This window comes from Chelonoidis abingdonii, chromosome 22 (assembly GCF_003597395.2).
Source record: "Chelonoidis abingdonii isolate Lonesome George chromosome 22, CheloAbing_2.0, whole genome shotgun sequence".
Taxonomy (NCBI): Eukaryota; Metazoa; Chordata; order Testudines; family Testudinidae; genus Chelonoidis; species Chelonoidis abingdonii.
The window spans coordinates 20,514,829-20,534,230 of NC_133790.1; the positions used below are offsets into that span (position 1 = coordinate 20,514,829).

Here is a 19,402-nt window from a genome sequence, read left to right on the forward strand (position 1 = left end):
TACAGCTATTAAGGCGTGAGTTGGATTCCATTCCTTCCCATGCTCATCAACAAACTGATTTTTTTTCCGCAGTTACACCTGTGCAAACATACTGAAGGCATTTGGTGTAATTCTTTGCTAAAACTCTTCAAGGCGCAGCACAGAACTCAGAATCTTGGAAGTAGCAGGGCAAATGTGACTTTACCCCACCTTTTCATCCTCCAGTTATGGGCTGCTGAGAGAACTGTAAATAGTCCCGTGGGATAACATAAGGCTCCCCAGGGGCTGCTTTAAATAGAATCCCCATAATGATCCCATCAGCATACTCCCTTCACCAGACCTTGCAACAGGGCCGCAATTGCATATACATTGACTTAGGAAAGGAGAGAATCTCTTACACTGAGTTTATGCAGGTTTTGCTGAAAGTATAATTTGGAGTTCTGTAGGTGTCACGAGTGTTTAATTTGGGACCTTCACTGCTGGTGCTCTTGGATGAAACAGAAAGAACACAGCTTGATTCTCAGATTCTAGGCTGTTTGTGGAACTGGCAGTCAGAAAGCATCTCTTTGCTTGTAAACTGAGCACATTTGATCATAGAAGTTATTGAAACAATAAACAAGTAGCTTTACAGTGCCACATATACTATACATAGTCACTTCTAAAGTTGTTTGAGAAATGGAAAAAATATTCATGAAATGTATCCCTTCTAGGTTAAAAAAAAAAAATCAAAAAATCCTGAAACTTTTCAACCAGCTCTAGTCATTTCTCAGAATAAAACTGCATTTTAAATCTCATGTATTATTACAGTTGTGCCAAAAATGTATTAAGTGCAGGAATGTACAACTCCTGCTCTGAATATCTTATAGTCTAAGCTTTTAGGGATCTTTCCAACCCTTAATAGTAATCACCTTTCCTAAACTACTAGGCCATGTGTTACCTTTTTTTCTTTCTTAGCTTTTAAGACTTTTTTGGCAGGGAACGTTTGTAAAATTCCAGATAAACGTACAGCACTATGTATGTTTTAATCATTTCTTAATAATGAAAGCTAATATAGTCTTGAGTCCAGTCTCTCTCTCTCTGGGCTCCTGCTCACACGCACAAACTGAACCATGCAGATGGCTAGTCTGGCAGTCTGACATCACAGTAAACTACCATGGAAGAATCACAGTCCAGAACCTGAAATTGTTACTAGCATGGGAGAACTGAGAAGGTGATTCACTCGTCTTTTCTGGGGGAGAGAGTGCCTGGTGTTGCTCTTTAGCAGTCCTCTCTGCTTAATTAGAGGAATGACACTGATAGGCTCCAAAGAGAGCCATGAACAGCTCTTCTTGACAGTGGGACAGTTACAGCAATAGGAGGCATTCGAGGGTAAGTGAAGTAAAAGGAAGTGAGGGGAAAATTGGGGGTTCCTGGAAGACACCCCACTCCCCAGAATGATCCATACAGTCAGTGCTGAGTTGTCTAGTTTGATGATTTCTCCTATTAGTGAATCCATGCCTGATTCCATAGCACTGTCCTACAGATTCCAACTACTGCTGAGGTAGTCCACTTACATCCTGACTCACAACACACTGACCTTCTGAAGAACTCTAAGTCTGGAATCCTTTCATACATAACTAATATAGTGTCTTTGGAGAGGCCTAATTTTGGAACCCCTAGCTCTTGTTCCCATTGTTATTTGCAGTGCAGGTTCAAAGTGTGTCCCATTTAGGAACTTCTTCAGATGGAGTCTGAATCTTGATGCACTAATGTATATGTTTTAAGGTATTTTGAGCAAAGAATATCTGTAATGTGTGGATATTCGCACTTCCCATCCTCTGAATTACTATTAGCTGAATCCTCGCAACAACCTAATAATCTCAGACTCATTTTACGATTTTTAGGCTGAATTTCAATAGCAGCTGGGGGTGGAGTGCATTGAATATGTAAAGTATTTTCGTTTCTACTCAGACCACACCTTATCTTATCTTAGTCTCACCTTGGTGTATACTCCGAAGTAATACACACCACCGTGTAATATATCAATGGTCAGAGCAGGTGAAAGAAGGAAGCATAGTCATTCTTTAAATGCCCTATACACCGTAATTAACACTTAGCAATTTAAGAAAGTGTCCCTGTAACCCTCTCTTCTTTAGTTCCTTTGGAGCCTGTGAAAAAGAAATGAAGACACTACATTTACTCATGTCTTCTACTTAGCAGTCCTGATTTATTTTAATATTTAAAAAAATCAATTGACAATCTTTCTAAACATTTCTGGGAAATGTACACTGAAAACGTGGAAGTCAGAAGAAATCATTAAAAATGTCTTAGATGCAACAGCACAAAACATCCTTCCACCCGCCACCCCAGCTTGGGTTGCACTTGCTTTCCTTTTGAAAAAATTTCTATTGTTGCAGCCCATCATCTCAGCTCCATCAACAAAAGCAATGTTGGGAGTCATTGTGCAGACAAAACATTGATGGGTGCTTGCGTTTTTACCACTATGTTGGGTGCTCAGAGCAGGGTTAGATGATGATGTGGTTGAAATATTGGGTGTCTGTCTGGCTATTGTAGAAATAGCCGAAAGAGAGAGCAGCACATACACCCGTGCATATCAACATATCTACACTTTTTAGTAGAAACTTCAAGCTGAGATTGCTAGTTAAGATTTGAAAAGGAAGACTTAACATTTGCTCCCTTGGGATGAAAAACCTCATTGATACGCAGATATTTGAAATATAACATGCTAGCTCAGAGCCTATGAGCATCATTTTTTATTCTGAGAGAGGTTAGTATAATTTCCTAGTAACTGATGTGGCTCTCTCAAACTCACTGTGTATACCAGACATTCTTGATTCCCATTCCAGCATTTCGACTTTTCATCTGTCACAGGCTGTGCATCAAAACTAACTTCAGTGCTTATGGGATAATGAAACATTTATAGTCTTGCAACTGCTGTATTTGTGCATCTGCAGGCTTCTAACTCAACCTCTAACCTACTTCTGAAGCAGATGCCTGAGTTTCTCCCATTTGAAAAAAATATCTGTTGGATGAATTGCTGTAAATATGGAGTGTGTTAGTTGTCTGTATCAAGGCTTTTGCTGTTGGTGCTGTCATTCAACCAATCTTTCAGGATGTTATAAAACTACTAAGAACCACTGTGGGCAAGAGAAAATATCTTTTATTTTATCCCTCAAAACTTTGCAATCAATTTCCAAACCTTGGAAGTGTAAAACATAACTTTTTTTTCCCGATACTCACAAGGTGTTCGGCTATATCCACGTAATCAAAGAACATTCTTAAAGCTCTGCAAATGAGTCATGAAAGCTTGACTGACCTCCATTCAGAATCTTTCCTCTCCCATTCTTTTGTAATTATATCATTTCTATATAAAGTCTGTCATCACTAAGAAACTGTAAAACTTCCTATTAGGAAGCCAGGAACCCCCTCCCCTAATTCATTTTTCCAGGTGCAGTTTGATAAGACCTTTTCACTGGATATGCAGGGTTTCTTCATGGGCCAAATGAAAAACCCATAGGTTTCATCAAATTGCATTTTAATCTTTTTGGAATCAAAACAAGTAATACCTGTTCTGTAAGTTGACGTCTGGGGAGAGGGTTTATCTGGTTAAGACACATCCATAAGAGGCATCTCTGCTCTCTATCTGCACTGTGTAAATGTATAGGAAGGGAGGGATTTATTTATACTGCCAGCTCCTCTGTTGAAGCTCTCTGTTGCTGAGCATTTTTTCATTTTATTCTTGATCATATTATGAATATGAATGCAGAGGGACTGCACTGGTCTTCAGTGTCAGATACTTGTCAGTCTTTTTGCATGCAGTTAATTGTATAAAACTTTTTTATCGGTTGAACCAATCCTATGTCTGGTAAAGGGAATAAATTCATTCATGGGCTTTAGATATAGAGAGAACTCTGTCTGCTAGGATTTCACATCAGACATTGGATTTTGCTGGTGGAAAATTATAGAAAAATATGTTTTTTCCCCATGTGAGGAAGAAAGTGTGCATCTTTTTCTGTAGTTGTGTTGGAGTTTTAGAGCCTGCATGTGGATGGGCTGTTCCAGTTCCAGTCAGGTTGTCTCTGACAAACCCTGACCTAGTGACTAAGGATATATTAGACTGATCTCAGAGGTATCTGAGAAGTTTTCACTTGTTTCTTTATTCTAGGGTGCAGTTTTTATCCCACTATAATCACAGCCTTGTACAACTGTTTTGTGTGCTGAAACAACTACAGCTGAAAGGGCTAACAACCCCCTCTAAACTGTACTACAGTCAACAGGTGTGATACATTACTCTAATCAGCTGTACCCACCAAGACTGAATCACTTCCCTCACTCTTCTGTCTGCTAGCCATTGCTTAATTTGTGTCAGGTGCCCTGGCACCTCTAGTCTTGGCAGCTCATAGCCGTGGCACTTCTGGGCTTGCCACATCAGTTATGAAAGTAAAAAAATTGCTTGAGCCCCAGCACCATTTTCATTACAAATTAAGTACAGCTGCTAGCCTGAAGTTCAAGAATCTTTATCTATTTTAAACCCAGATCTTAGCAAGATGCTAAGCAGTAGACCATTCAATGGACTGTATCAAACTCCTGTCAGGTGGATGATGTCAATGATCATTCTGTTAGGTCTTTTGCATCTCTCATTACATCGATCCTCTATCCTTTGCAGGAACTCCTTCCAAAAATTCTTAGAAATCTTGATGTTTGTGGTCTTCCCCTAGCAAATGATTTCTAGTGGATTCAGATTTTTAACTAGTGTACCAAAGTTATCCCACCTGCCTTTTGAGATGCCACAAGTGGCACAGTAAAACTGCTGAATGTTCTGAGTGTAAAATGTTGGCTACATTCTATCCTAAAGGTGACTGCTTATCAGAGTTGTGCATCAACTCCCTTGTATGAGGTTTCTAACCTGATTAGATATCCCAGGAAGTCATTTGAAAAATGAAATCTACATGAATACTTAGCAACTGCTTATGAAATAAAACAGTTAAATTTTCCGTTCTTGGAACAAACAGGTGAGGGATGAACATGGCAATAAATTGTAGAAGACAGATTACAAAAAAAAATTAAATTTACCTTTTAGACAGTAAATTTGGTTGGCATAGGTTCATGCGTTACAATAGAGAAAACTTTACAGAATGGTTGCAGTCATTATACTACTTAGATTGAAGAGAAAACACTAACTCATGGTTTAAGATAGAGGACTGTTTGATCCTAATGTTTCCTGTGGTGTGGATGAAGTAGCGTATTCGTTCTTTACCTCGTTTTCCTTTTTTTGCAGAAAGGAGTCAGGACAGCACAGCAGTGGTCCTCTCTGATTCCAGCTCCACACAGGACATCTTCAATGAACCTACCAGTTCTCAAGATGATTCGAGGAAGCCTTACTCAGAGAAGAGGATTTCCACTTCCTGTTCAGATGTGATGGCATCCTGCAAAGAAACTCTAGGATCTGAAGAGGAAAGAGGTACAATCATTTTATTATGTAACTCACAGCAGCTTCTGTGATGACTAGGGCTGTCAAGTGATTAAAAAAATTAATCATGATTTAAAAAAAAATCACTATTAATCTCACTGTTTAAACAATAACAATACCATTTATTTAAATATTTTTGGATGTTTTTACGTTTTCAAGTATATTGATTTCAGTTACAAAACAGAGTACAAAGTGTACAGTGCACACTTTATATTTATTTTTGATTACAAGTATTTTCACTGTAAAGAAACAAAATAGTATTTTTCAATTAGCTTAATACAAGTACTATAGTGCAATCTCTTTATCATGTAAGTTGAACTTACAAATGCAAAATTACCTACAAAAAACCTGCATTCAAAAATAAACAATGTAAAAGTTTAGAGCCTGCGAGTCTTCTATCCTACTTCTTGTTCAGGCAATCGCTCAGACAAACAAGTTTGTTTACATTTGCAGGAGATAATGCTGCCCGCTTCTTGCTTACAATGTCACCTGAAGGTGAGAACAGGCATTCTCATGGCACTGTTGTAGCCAGCATCACAAGATATTTGCATGCCAGATGCGACAAAGATTCATATGTCCCTTCATGCTTCAGCCACCATTCCAAAGGACGTGCGTCCATACTGATGATGGGTTCTGCTCGATAACAGTCCAAAGCAGTGTGGACCAACGCATGTTCCTTTTCATTATCTGAGTCAGATGCCACCAGCAGAAGGTTGATTTTCTTTTTTGGTGTTTGGGTTCTGTAGTTTCCGCATTGTAGTGCTGGTCTTTTAAGACTTCTGAAAGCATGCTCCACATTTCATCCCTCTCAGATTTTGGAAGGCACTTCAGATTCTTAAACCTTGGGACGAGTGGCTGAAGCTATCTTTAGAAATCTCACATTGGTACCTTCTTTGCATTTTGTCAAATCTGCAGTGATAGTTTTTCTTAAAATGAACAACATGTGCTGGGTCATCATCCAAGATTGCTATAACATGAAATATATGGCAGAATGTGGGTACAAAAAAATAGAGCAGGGGACATACAATTCTCCCCCAAGGAGTTCAGTCACAAATTTAATTAACACATTTTTTTAATGAGCGTCATCGGCATGGAAGCACATCCTCTGGAATTACTCCTGGGGAAATTTTGCGACAGTGTGTGTGTGCAGAATTCATGTCCCCCACAGATTTCTTGGCTTCCACACAGAAAAATGACATTCTGACAGGGACGCTGCAAGAGCAATCACACACTATTCCCTAGCAGCGCAGGTACATTGTTTCAGGCCACCCAGAGCAGCCTTCAGAGAGGTAAATCAACATGAGGCTGGGGACACCCTAGCCAGTGGCTCCTACCTTGAGCTGCGATCAGCTGCTAGTCCTGGCTGGGCTGGAGGCAGGAGAGGACAGGACTTATTCTTCCCCTGCAAGGAGTGGCTGGGGCTGTGTCAGACCAACCCCCAGAAACCTCCCCCAACTGCAGGAAGCTAAGCATCCTCCCCTGCTTCCTGCCCCCATCACACCTCAGCTATGGGAGGGGGAGGTCACTGTATGGGAAGCTGCTCCCTCCATCCTCCCAGCCTCCGTGGATCTGGACCTTCCATACCCAGACACTCCTGCCAGCCTCATCCCGTAAACCCAGAACCTCCCTAGCACTCCATACCTGAACCCTACCCCACTAAACCTCAATCCCTGCATCTGGAGCCCCTCTGCCTCCAGACCTGCACCCCAGACCACCCCCTACTCTGCTTTCTGCACTCAAACCTCCACCCTGATGAACCTCACCCCCCCACACCATCTTGAGCCCCTACATCCAGACATCCATGCCACTGATCCCCAGCTAAATGCACCCAGACCCCCACCCCACCACACCACACTCCCCCACTGAGTTTCAACCACCCTCACCTGGAAGCTGCTGTAGAGTCCCATTGCCCCTGCACCTGTAACCCCCCCCCAATGAGCCTCTGTACATCCAAATCCCCCCCTACAATCTGCCTACATCCAGATTATCCCATACCAGATCCCCTCTCATCCCACACCTGGATCCCCCACTCTGAGCCCTTTCACACTTGGATCCTGCTTGGTTGAGCCTGCCTGCCTGCCCACACTAGGTGCACCTGGTGCAGAGGGGCAGCGCCCCAGGATGTTCCTTGGGCAGGCCCAGGCCTTGTGCTGTGTCAGGGTCAGGTGCAGCCTCACCACTTAGTCTATGTCCCAGGGGTGGGGAGGCTGCAGGGTGATCTCCCACCTTCGCCCAGACAGTGGCCTGAGTTCCCCACTGCCATGCTGGAGCCTCTGCGTTTATTTATTGACAAATAAAACTTGTAGAATTTTAAAATGTTGTGCACAGAATTTTTAATTTTTTGGCGCAGAATGCCCTCAGGTGTATGGAATGATGGCCGAAGCATGAAGGGGCATACAAATGTTTGTCATATCTGGCATGTAAATACCTTGCGATGCTGGCTACAAAAGTGCCATGCAAATGCCTGTTCTTACAATCTGGTGACATTGTAAATAAGAAAAGGGCAGCATTATCTCCTGTCAAAGTAAACAAACTTGTTTGTCTTAGTGATTGGCTGAACAAGAAGTAGGACTGAGTGGACTTGTAGGCTCTGAAGTTTTACATTGTTTTGTTTTTTATTGCAGTTATGTAACAAAAAAAAATCTACATTTGCAAGTTGCACTTTCATGATAGAGATTGCACTACAGTACTTGTATGAGGTGAATTGAAAAATACTGTTTCTTATATTGTTCATTTTTCCAGTGCGAATATTTGTAATAAAAAATAATATACACTTTGATTTCAATTACAACACAGAATACAATATTCAAATACAACACAGAATACAATATTTATGAAAATGTAGAAAACCATCCAAAATATTTAATAAATTTCAAGTGGTATGCAATTGTTTAAGAGTGCAGTTAAAGCTGGGTGGAATTCTTTGGCCTGTGTTATTCAGGAATTCAGATTAGGTAATCATAATAGTCCCTTCCACCCCTAAAACCTGTGATTCTAAAATTGCCTTCCTCTTGATAAATGATTATATATATGTTTCTCGAGGCGTTTGAAGGTGTCTTGTTCATTAAACATCAAGAATAGTCATATGTATATTGGGAAGTTCTGGAATTATTCTGAATATAGTTTAATGGAGAAAAGGTTTTAAGTTTTTCAGTACACATCAGTTCTAAAACACAAATGCTGAACCTTTGTTCATTTGTAGGAAAATCAGAAGAACCCTTGGAGAACTCTGAATCTTATCATGCAGCTGAGCATAGTGTCCAAAAAGTTCTTTTAGATGCCCAAGCATCATCTGGCATCCCTGTCAAGGCTACAGTTCCCCCACCTTCACAGTGGGACTGTAAGAAGAAAGCTGAATCTTGTGGAGACACATCTGAGTTTCCCCAGTGTCTTCCAGCAGATCTTGAAGAGCAACGCAAATTCCTGACGGAACAGTGCATCACCTCTTTCCGTTTGTGTCTGAGCCGTTTCCCCCAGCACTATAAGAGTCTCTACAGGCTGGCTTTTCTGTATACGTACAGCAAAACGCACAAGGTAAGACGTAGCACTGGCAGAATGACTGGCAGCTGTGTTTAAAGCTATTTATTTCTTATAAATATAAAAAGAATTACATCTTACCTATAACTAAATAAGTGGACTGAACAAATGGCTAAGAACTCCTCAATGTTGACATGGACATGCTATGTGATCTTGATCAATTCACTTAGCCTTTGTGACACCTCAGATTCTTCATCTGTAAAATGAGGATGATAATGCTTACCCACATCCAGGGCATAGGGAAGTTTAGTAAATTGGACCTAAATTTTAAAAAGTATATGTGCAGAATTGGGCAACTATGTTTGCATGCATATGCATGGTATGCGCAAACCAATTGATGCACATACACACACTGAGAGATCTGAATGCAAAAAGGTATGCTTTGTGTGCACACTTTTTAAATTTTAGGACTTTGTGTATATGCAGCTTTTTGAAAAATGAAAGCAGTAAATTTATTAATAGATACTTATTGATACTAGAAGATTACAGGTCCTTAATATATTAAAACAAGAAGAGCTGTATTCCAGAAGGTTACTTGAGTATGGTGAGAATTAGTTTTCTTCCCATCTCCCTCAGTTTCTGGCTTGTGGCATCTCCGGGGCCAGATGTAAGATCACTGTCAGATAGAAGACTAGGTTTGGATACCAGATTTGGTCTCTGACTCTTGTGCTGCCTTATCTTGGGAGTACTGCAGAGCGTGGGTTCTCATTTGGGGATAGAGAAGTCTTGTGCCTCCTCAACAGTGATATTTTCTGGTCAGTCAAGAATAGTTTTAACAGAGCTTTGAGAGGAGCACAGTTCCTCCTTATGAAGTATTGTCATGGAACTATTTGGAAAGGGGAAGGTTATATAAGCTCAATATGAAGACAGAAACGTTACCTCTTTCTCCAGTCACATAGCTGAAAAAGTTCAAGATTTTGTAACCTGAATACATTCCTCCCATCTCATAGGAATGCATGCTTTTTTCTAATGGCATTCACTGGATGGGTAGTGTAGTCAGACAATGGCTATATGGATGCAGGATTCTAGTTATCACTAAGTTAAGGTCAAAATAAGAATTAGGGCTTGAGGGAAATTTCTTTTCCCCACTTGATATAAACCCAAATTGTTGTGCTGGGGTATTGCTTTTCTAAGTCTCCTGCCCCAGTAATCTGTCATTACTTCCCCCTGAGTAGACCAATTACTGGCTGTTAGAAGCAGCAGAGAATCCTGTGGCACCTTATAGACTAACAGACGTTTTGGAGCGTGAGCTTTCGTGGGTGAATACCCACTTCGTCAGACGCAGGTAGTGGAAAAGACTAACACGGCTACCCCTCTGATACTTGGCTGTTAGAAATCACTGAGTAAAAGTCCCTCAAGGATCCTAATGCAATTCCAAAGCAGACTGTGGCGCACAGGCCTGTGGTCTTGGTTTAAACAGGGCAGAAAATGTCTTGGTCACTATGTTGGAATTAGTGCATCTTTGGCCTAAGAGCCCCCGAACTTTCCTCCTCCAGCATGATGAAGCTTCATGTGTTCTTCATGGTAGAATTACTGTCAAAGGACTTAAACTGTCATGAGTTCTCTTCCTCTCTGATTTGAACTGTAACCTTTCTTTATTTTAGATTTAGCATGTTTAGTTTGCATCCAAAACAAGTAACCATGTTTCTGCAGAGCACCATCTGTCTCCCACATAATCAAGCAGCATACAAAATGCGTTGAGCATTGATCTTTGCAGCTGTGGATGTTTTGAGTGACTCTTGCATGCTGTAACACTTTTTTTTTTTTTTTTTTTTTTTTAAGAATTTGGTGCTCATGAAAATTATAGATGGATACTGCTAGCCTAGAGGGAGGCAAAGTGCTCTGCAGTCAGATGCTGTGAAAGTTTCTTCAACACAATTTTGTAGTCCACCTGAGTTTTGGCCTGCAACACCACTGCTATTCTAGCCCTGGGCCTTTCTTGAGCAGCAACTGCCTATCGTGCCAGCTTTTAAAGTAAATTATAAAGTATCCATGAGTAATAAGTTGAAACTACCAAACTTACTTCTCAGTTGGTCAAAATCAAGATCTGAACCCAAATCTCTTGATTTGAAAAACTAGTGCAACGATAGACTGCACTATCTTACCCCCTGGTATTCTTTCCTCACCTACACCGTAGCGTCTATTAATTGAATTTCCACTATGCACTCTAATAGCAGTGAGGGTAGGTAATGGGAAAAGGAAATTATACTGCTTGTCATAGTTATTGGGCTAACTGCACCTCCAAAAACCCCTGGCTTCTTGAGCATACCTCCTCTAGGCCTCAGGCTGTCACCTTTTTCTTGTGATGGAAACACACATTTCTCCCACTCTCACACCAGGTGAAGGGTAGCAGTCTCCTGTGTCTCAACTGTGATCACCTTACCAGATCTGACTCGGGCTCAAACCTGCAGTCTTGTTCCCAGTGACAATGGTGATTGGTGACCAAACAGCTTCCTTAAAGCTAAGTCTTTATTTAGAACAGAAGCATTTCAGAGGAAACACATTTTAACAACAATAAAGCATCCTGTCTGTGTAGCTAGTTCTTTTCTAAGGCTTACCATTCCCTAGATCTGGGAGGCCCAGTTCCTTCATACTGCTCCACTTTGAAGCCAACAACTGGCTGCCTTGTCTTTTTCATGTGTACCTATGTATTCTCATCCAGAAAGCCATTGTATTGCCTTCATGTACAGTTCCCATTGAATTCAAGCATTATTGGCGTATAATAAATGTTCAACTAATCCCAATACAAGTTAGATCAATGCATTCACACAGGAAAGTCTTATAACTCAATATAGAATATTTCCTTCATTGCCCTGGTCATATATAGTATTCATGTCATTATTACATATCTATATTCATAGAATAATATATAGCAGTTCCTATAGTGTTCATAACCTTTTTACATGTGAGCTCAATTTCTGTCATACTGTAGTACAAAAGCATTAACAGCACAAGAGACACCAAATTGAGCTGTAACATGTATTACTAATCAAGTGGAATGTGTCCAGCATTCAGACTGGCTATAAAGTAGTCATTATCTAGCAAAAAAATGACCAGTTTTTAAACACAGCCAGTTTTGAAAATATTTTCACACTGTTTGTATATGACAGCCATTAATTTCTTCATAAAATCCAATCATTAAGAGCAGCAATGGATTTTCACAATCTGTCAATACTGTTGCTGACAAACTGTGGTTGTATCAACTTCCAGTAAGAAAGCCTGTCTTCAAAGCAGTCGATCAGAGGGTAGTATTGCCTTGCCTGAAGAACCCCTCACAAAACATTTTTTGTTTTTTTGTTTTTTTTCCTCTTTCTCTCACTAACTAACTAACTAACTATATATATATACACGTTTTACACTCTCTCTCTATATATATACACACATGTTATACACAGACACATTTTATATACACGTTTGGCTATTGGCTGGGCAGTAGATCGCACAGAAGAGGATGCCACAGTAGTCTAAATATCATGTCAAATATCTGTCTTTCCTGGAACTCATAGGGTTAAATCTCGTCTTTGCCAGTTCAGCCCTTCCTCATTTCTAGTAGATGGTTTAATTTCTGTACAGTCTATACAGGGTTTATACGCCTTTACCTCGATATAACGCTGTCCTTGGGAGCCAAAAAATCTTACCGCGTTATAGGTGAAACCACATTATATCAATTTTGCTTTGATCCACTGGAATGCGCAGCCCCACCCCCCTGGAGCACTGCTTTACCATGTTATATCCAATTCATATTATATCGGGTTGCGTTATATCAAGGTAGAGGTGTATATAATTTTTACTTTTGGTGCATAATAAACTGCCACTCAACTTCCCAAAAAACTTCTGTTACTTTCTACTATTATGATTGCTTATACCACAGAATTTCCAGAGGACAGAATTTTCTATCTTGGACCATTGATTCATATTCTTTTACACAGTTGCTGCCTCGGGTTAGCTAGTGCCAAAGAGCTAGGATATATGTGCCTCTGTTATGTGCTTTGTGGGAGTTTTACCCATAAATAAATTTAAAAAGTAAAATATATTTGAGCATATGTAGTAACAGCCGGAGTGAGAAGCACGCTTAGATACCATGGTGACAAGTGTGGTATGAAAACCCTGGTAAATAGATTAGGTAGAGGTGAGTTGCAGTATGGCTTGAATAGATTTCTGGTGAGGCTTCAGAGAGCTGAGAATAATTTTAAAATGCACAAAATCTTGTTGTGAAGTTCAGCACTTATGTCCATTGCCAAAAATTTGCATGAGAGATGATTGTCTAGCCTCCACAGTGCATGGAACAGCAAGTTTCTCATGCACTGGTTCTTTTCACCCTTTTCTGTCATGTGTCTTGTACAGCTGATTTTTCTGAAGCAGGACGTTGGTAAAGGCACAGGCTTTTTTCCCCAAGTCCTTTTCAGGTCTGTTCTACATTTTGTTTGGACACTTACTACCTTTCTGCCTCAAAATGTTGCCTGCTACTTGATGGTTTTTTCTTTTCATCTCATGTTGTCATCAAAGCTAATCTGTGTTTAACTGTTACATTTTTTTTAGACAGGACTTTTATACCGGGGGTTGGGGAATTTTTGAAAGCTATTATTTCACTACAAACTTGACTGCCAGTTTTATTCCCCCACTAAACCTGCTTCTCTGCCTTGCAGTGAAGCCCTAATCCTTTCTTTGTGACTTCCATCTTTTACCACAAAAATGAGTGCAATGCCACAATTTGATCTTTATGACTTAAATCTAGGATATAAAATAGGAAGGACAAGATGGGCAGGGAAAAAGTCTAGGCTTTGTTCCCAAATATGGCTAGAAAGGACTACCTAAAAGAAAGTGAAAGTGAATTGTTCTCTTATATTGTGGGGGTCAGTCCAGGCAGGGGTATAATATTCTCCTACTCATAGGCAGTCAGGAAATGTAAAAAACAACAACAAAAAACGTATATATAAAATGTTCTTCCTAGTGCAAGTTTTAGGCATAACTTTCTTATAATGTCTTTCCCAGGAGATGCTTTTTTCCTGTCCTTAGGTTTTTTAATTTATTAATGCTCATGCATTATCTATCCTTAACAGAACGCTTAACAATTTTAACACCTGTTTGCCATTAGGAGAATGTAATATGAGCCGTAGTTACATCAGGAGGCCACAGGACATGGTATAAAATGCATGAGTGGTCATTTAAAGCCAGAATCTTTGATAAAATGATCCACTATTGAGTTGTTCATCATCACTGACTTTGTACTTAGCAGTCAAATTAGTTTGTGGAAGTAGGAAGTTTTGACAGTTTTCAGGAACTTTGTAGTACAAATCCAGTAATACACCAATATTACAGCTGCTCTGGGTCTAGCTTTCTGTTAGCTTCAGGGACTGTTCTTTGCTACATTCCTGCTGCAAGATGACATCACAGCTGTGAAATCAAAAAGGCACTTTGAGCTAGTTGCCTTGGAATTCAGTCAAAAAGTGTCTATAAAGGACATACATCAAACAATAGGAACAAATTCTGACATTGTAAACTTGTGTAGTTCAAGGCTACGGTTGATTCCCATTCCACTTTGAAATCTAATGACCACGATCCTGACTTTGGAGCAGATGTTACATGGACTGGTCTACATTAGCACCCCATTGTTTTGGCAGAAGTGTGTTAATATGTTGTGCTAACAGTTTCTCTGATCAGTGCTGTTCTTTAAAACTCTTTCCAACACAAACAGTACAGCTCAGAGAAATTGTTAGTACATCGTTAGTAATAATCATCTATATTTACTGCTTGATCATACGTTAGTTCAAAATGTCTCCCTCCAGGTTCTTTCACTTCTACTCCATCCCCCTGCATCTTTTACATCTATGCTGCAGCGTTAGTCCTTGATAAGAAAAGACCTGCTAAATAAAATGGAGCTATCCAGAGGTTATTCATAAAAATGACAAACTGGACCGCCACCTGTTTGCAAACAGAAAATTATTCTCTTACCTATTCAGAGCTTGTATCACTGTTAGCAATGGAAGCTAATTTTAAAACGTCTGTTGTATGGCCTATGGGCTTAGGTCACATAATGTAACATCACTTTTCCTAATATAATGGCACTTTCCAAGCCTGCCATATTGTAGATCTCAGCCCATGTCAACAGTACTAGGGATCCAATAAAATCCATCAGATAGGTTATATTGGTGCTTCCCGTGGTTTTATCCCAATTTCTCTTTCCAAAAAAACCAAAACAGCCCCACTCAACGTATCAACCTACTGCATGGAATACATAGTGGAAACCGTCACAAACAAATGACCAATAAGGGGGAAATGTTTACAGACCAAAAAAAGGTAGATTATAGTTTTAAAATAGCAAGGTACATTGGAGATGAGGTCTTGTAAAATACATAGCTTTGATGCAAAGTGAAATGTTGTTGTTCTCTTGGGGAACTAGAATTTTCCTATTAAATATGCCTTCTCTTCCGAGTATATTCAGAAGTTCTAAAGAACCTTCAGATTACTCAACAGTCTGTTACCTGCCATCACATATATACACATGATACCACTCCACATCAAAAAATATCTTGAAGAGCGAAACATTGTTTGTTTTAGGGTTGTCAGGGGATTAAAAATATAATCTCGATTAATCATGTGATTTAAAAAATTGATCTCAATCACACTGTTAAACAATAATAGATTACTGTTTGTTTAAATATTTTTGGATGTCTTCAAATATATTGATTTCAATTACAACACAGAATACAATATATATGAAAGTGTAGAAAAACATCCAAAATATTTAATACATTATAATTGGTATTCTGTTGTTTAACAGTGTGATTAAAACTGCGATTAATCACGATTAATTTTTTTATCGCAGTTAATTTTTTGAGTTCATTGCGTGATTTAACTGCCATTGATCGACAGCCCTAGTTTGTTTATATGCCATTTAAGTTAAAAATATGTAAAAAAAAAATAAAAAAAAAATAAAAAAATAGGATATAATCCTTAGTCTTAATTTGTTGCATTATTTGGATATTAATTTATGGCAAATTTCAAATGTGAAAAGTGGCTGTCTTGCGCTCCTAAAAGCCTGGTATTAAAATAAAAAATATAACTACAGTAAGAATGTTTTCAAATCTGTATGTCATTTGTGCAGTGCAGTGTATGATTCTGGGAAGCGTTGGAATGCACCTGCACAAATGCTATTTTAAAATCATGAGCATGGCCACATATTTTCCCATAGTGGAGGAGGGGCAACTCCAGGCTTCGTTAACAAACTCAAACTTGAAAATACGTTTTCCTCAATTACCAAGAAGAGCAACATTTGAAAGTGTTGTTAGAGCTTGTAGATTGATGCTAACCCTGCAGTGTCCTCAGTGAGAGCTTTCTAGTTCTTCTCCTGGCCATATGCTGAAATGAGGAGTTGGGGGCTTCGGTTTGAGGAGTATTAGTTCTTGTAACTAGTAAAAGTGATATTTTTGCATGATATTTTTTGCATGATTATAATAATTACAAGCATTGGCAGTGAAACAGACATTTAAAAATAATTGAGAGGGGTAGGAAGTAGCGGATCATTTTGTGCAACTCACAGCCACTATTCCTGTGGTTCCCGAGTTGTGGAAAGGTGGCCTTTGACACATTAGCGTTAAGAGGTACACACTTGTGAGGTGACTCAGATTTCTAGTAGGGTGATGTTTATGGTAGTCTCCTTGTCCGTCTTAGTAATACAGGAAAACAGTTCTGCAAGGGACTGTACTCTGTCCATTAGCCTGCCTTTGAATCTTGGAGTGGTGAGGGAGTGGGAGGTGATTGTTGAACTGTAAACAGCTCTTTATAATTGGTCTGAGTCACAGTTAAATCCAGTGCTTCAAACCGGTATGAATAAATCCCTTTTGCTTTGTTGTGGATCCCTTCTTCCGCTCCTAATGACTCCATCAGTTAAAAAAGTAAGCAGAGCAGAGCCTTTGAAACCAGTGAGTTGAGATCCACTCAAGTGTATTAACTGGGTATTACTGATTATCCTGATTTAAGGATAAGGACAGTGGAGCATCCTTAGCTATACCCTTTACTCCCATTACGTACAGTTGTGTGAAGATTACTGAAAAAATTTCATTATTTGTCTGGATGACCGTTTTTTGCTTTAGGCTAGATCATCATAATCACTTTGCAAAATATGTGGATTTCTCTACGAATAATATATTCAGTGTACATGTTGTACTCAAAGTACTATACGGGATCTTTTCAGGGGGATTAAGGCAAAACGCTACATTTATTAGTAATACAGGTATTAATTAATACTCTATCATATGCATATGATATATTACAGTCATGCATTCACACACACACACACACACACACACACACACACTCCGTCTTGCTGTTGTTACCAACTAGTTGCTCCCCTTAACTGCACTGGCCAGGTGAGTTAGATGGGGGAGGGGTGGAGCCGGGCTTCTGCCGATCCGGATCGATGCTCCGATGGTGACAAGACGAGACCCAGGGTCCTTCTGCAAGACACCTTGTATTTATAGCAGCTTCCCTCTTATGCAAATCCAGACCAGATTCAAAATCTGGGTCTGTGTCCGTTGGTCTGTGCTTTGTGCTGCTTTTTTTTCTGGGTGTTGTCCCAATGCTGCTCAAAGAGGGCGTTTTCTAAAGAAGGTGCTTGCTTCTAATCCCTGAGGTCGTCAATATGTCTGCTTTTCTTTATTGGGCCCACTTGACAAGTTGTATTGTCCTTTGCTCTGGCTTCCATTCCCTCTTTAACTGTTGTAGCTGTCTGGAGGTGGGTGTCTTCCAAGCCTCACTCATTCACACCTCATTCAGTCAATGGGGCAATTGATTACAGAGTGGGGGAGGGGGTGAGATTTTATTCTACTTCTAGCAAAAAGGCACATGTTTCTTTCACTTGGGGTAACTATACTATCCTTAGGGGCTATAACATTTGATACAAAGTTTTCTACCAATTTTCTAATACAAAGTTGTATGAGAGAGGCACAATGCCAAGTCATATGAAATACAAAATAACATCATGCAAGATGCAATGTCATAAAGATACTTAATATAGAAAGATACTTAATACAAAATAACACAGTGCAATGTTATAAAGATTTATAGAGATAGTTAATACAGAGATTTCTCTACATACATATATCATACACTACATGAGCAGCACAAGAGCATGCCACTGCAGTTACAGATCTGTCAAAGTATCTGGTGTAAATCCTAGTTTCAGGAATATATCAATAAGCCACCTCTAAAGAGTCATTCAGGCCTGGGATTTTATATATAAGGTTATAGCCTTATGATGGTAGCTTTTCTGTTTCTGTTTGTTAAAAATATTTGATTGAGGGTTTTTTTGACTGTAAGTAAAAATCCACACGTTCGTGTGCGCTGAGATGCCCTGAGATTGCATATCACTGTCATACACCTCAGATCATCACAGATTGGATTGAAACAGATGCATGCAAGCAAAGCAGAAAGTACAATAATTAAACTCTTGGCTTTTTTTGGCCTTATTTAGCCTTGAACTCTGTGTCTTTCCAGGAGCAGTGTGAAGCACTAACCACTGAAACATGGGCTGCCCCATTGTTCTGTTGTTTGATAGGCTGCTTTTACAGACTCAGTCATTTATGAGAGAGTCTTTTCGCTGCCAAAATATCTTTGAAGTGTAAAATAATACAGCAGTCTTCTTACGTTCTCTGCTAGGTAGCCAAATGTTGATGTCTTGTTCTTAAGAGGAAGGCAGTTTTTTGATGTGACTGCAACCCAGTGTAGTTACAGTTCATAAATCAATAGAGAGCTGACATTGCAAAAGTGACAGTTTTGGGCTTGGAAGGTGTAGACTGACCTATTAGGGAAAATAAAATCTATGATGGGCGTTGCCAGCATTTAGAGTAAACAGAAGTGGAGTTTAAGATCAAACTTAAAGCACTTACTTTACTATGTTGGCTGGTGCTGTTAAATACCATAGATAGAAAAACAGGCAGATATATCTGAAAGGGAAAGCCCAGATATGAAGTGGACAGGAAACACTAGGTTTGTTGTTTCCCGGCTCCATTCACAGCTTTTTTTTGTTTTTTGTTGGGTTTTTTTTGCATTTGATGTGTGAGAACAGCATAAAAAGTATTCATGTGTTTGCTTCTTGAGAGATGTGAAGAGTTGATTGTAATAATTATCACTTGTGCTGTATGCTGACTTCATTCAGAACAGAATGGCCACAAACATCACACAAAACAAACTGTGAGTTTAGTTATTGTTCACGTGGCATCTCTGTTTTACTACCAAAAGCAGTAAATGAACTGTTCATTTTGGAATTTCCATATTGTTGGGCTAGATCTCAATATGGTGTGGCTAAGGAGGAGAATAATGCAAGGGGCCCTTGGTGAGGCCTCCAGCCCCTGATTTTGGGGGCATATTGGTACTGGGAAGTCCCTGGCATAGCTCACAGCCACTTAAGACTACTGC

The 19,402-nt window shown here is 39.6% G+C and overlaps 1 protein-coding gene across 8 annotated transcripts in view; it reads left to right on the plus strand.

Annotated features, from left to right (window-relative positions):
• CABIN1 (calcineurin binding protein 1) overlaps nucleotides 1–19,402 on the plus strand; it is a 222,795-nt gene that overhangs the window by 77,963 nt on the left and 125,430 nt on the right. For all 8 annotated transcript variants that reach the window (XM_032801282.2, XM_075060054.1, XM_075060057.1 and 5 more), the window contains 2 exons: nucleotides 5,258–5,440; nucleotides 8,652–8,983. In XM_032801282.2, the coding sequence (XP_032657173.1) occupies nucleotides 5,258–5,440; nucleotides 8,652–8,983 (515 nt within the window). The remainder of the gene's footprint in view (nucleotides 1–5,257; nucleotides 5,441–8,651; nucleotides 8,984–19,402) is intronic.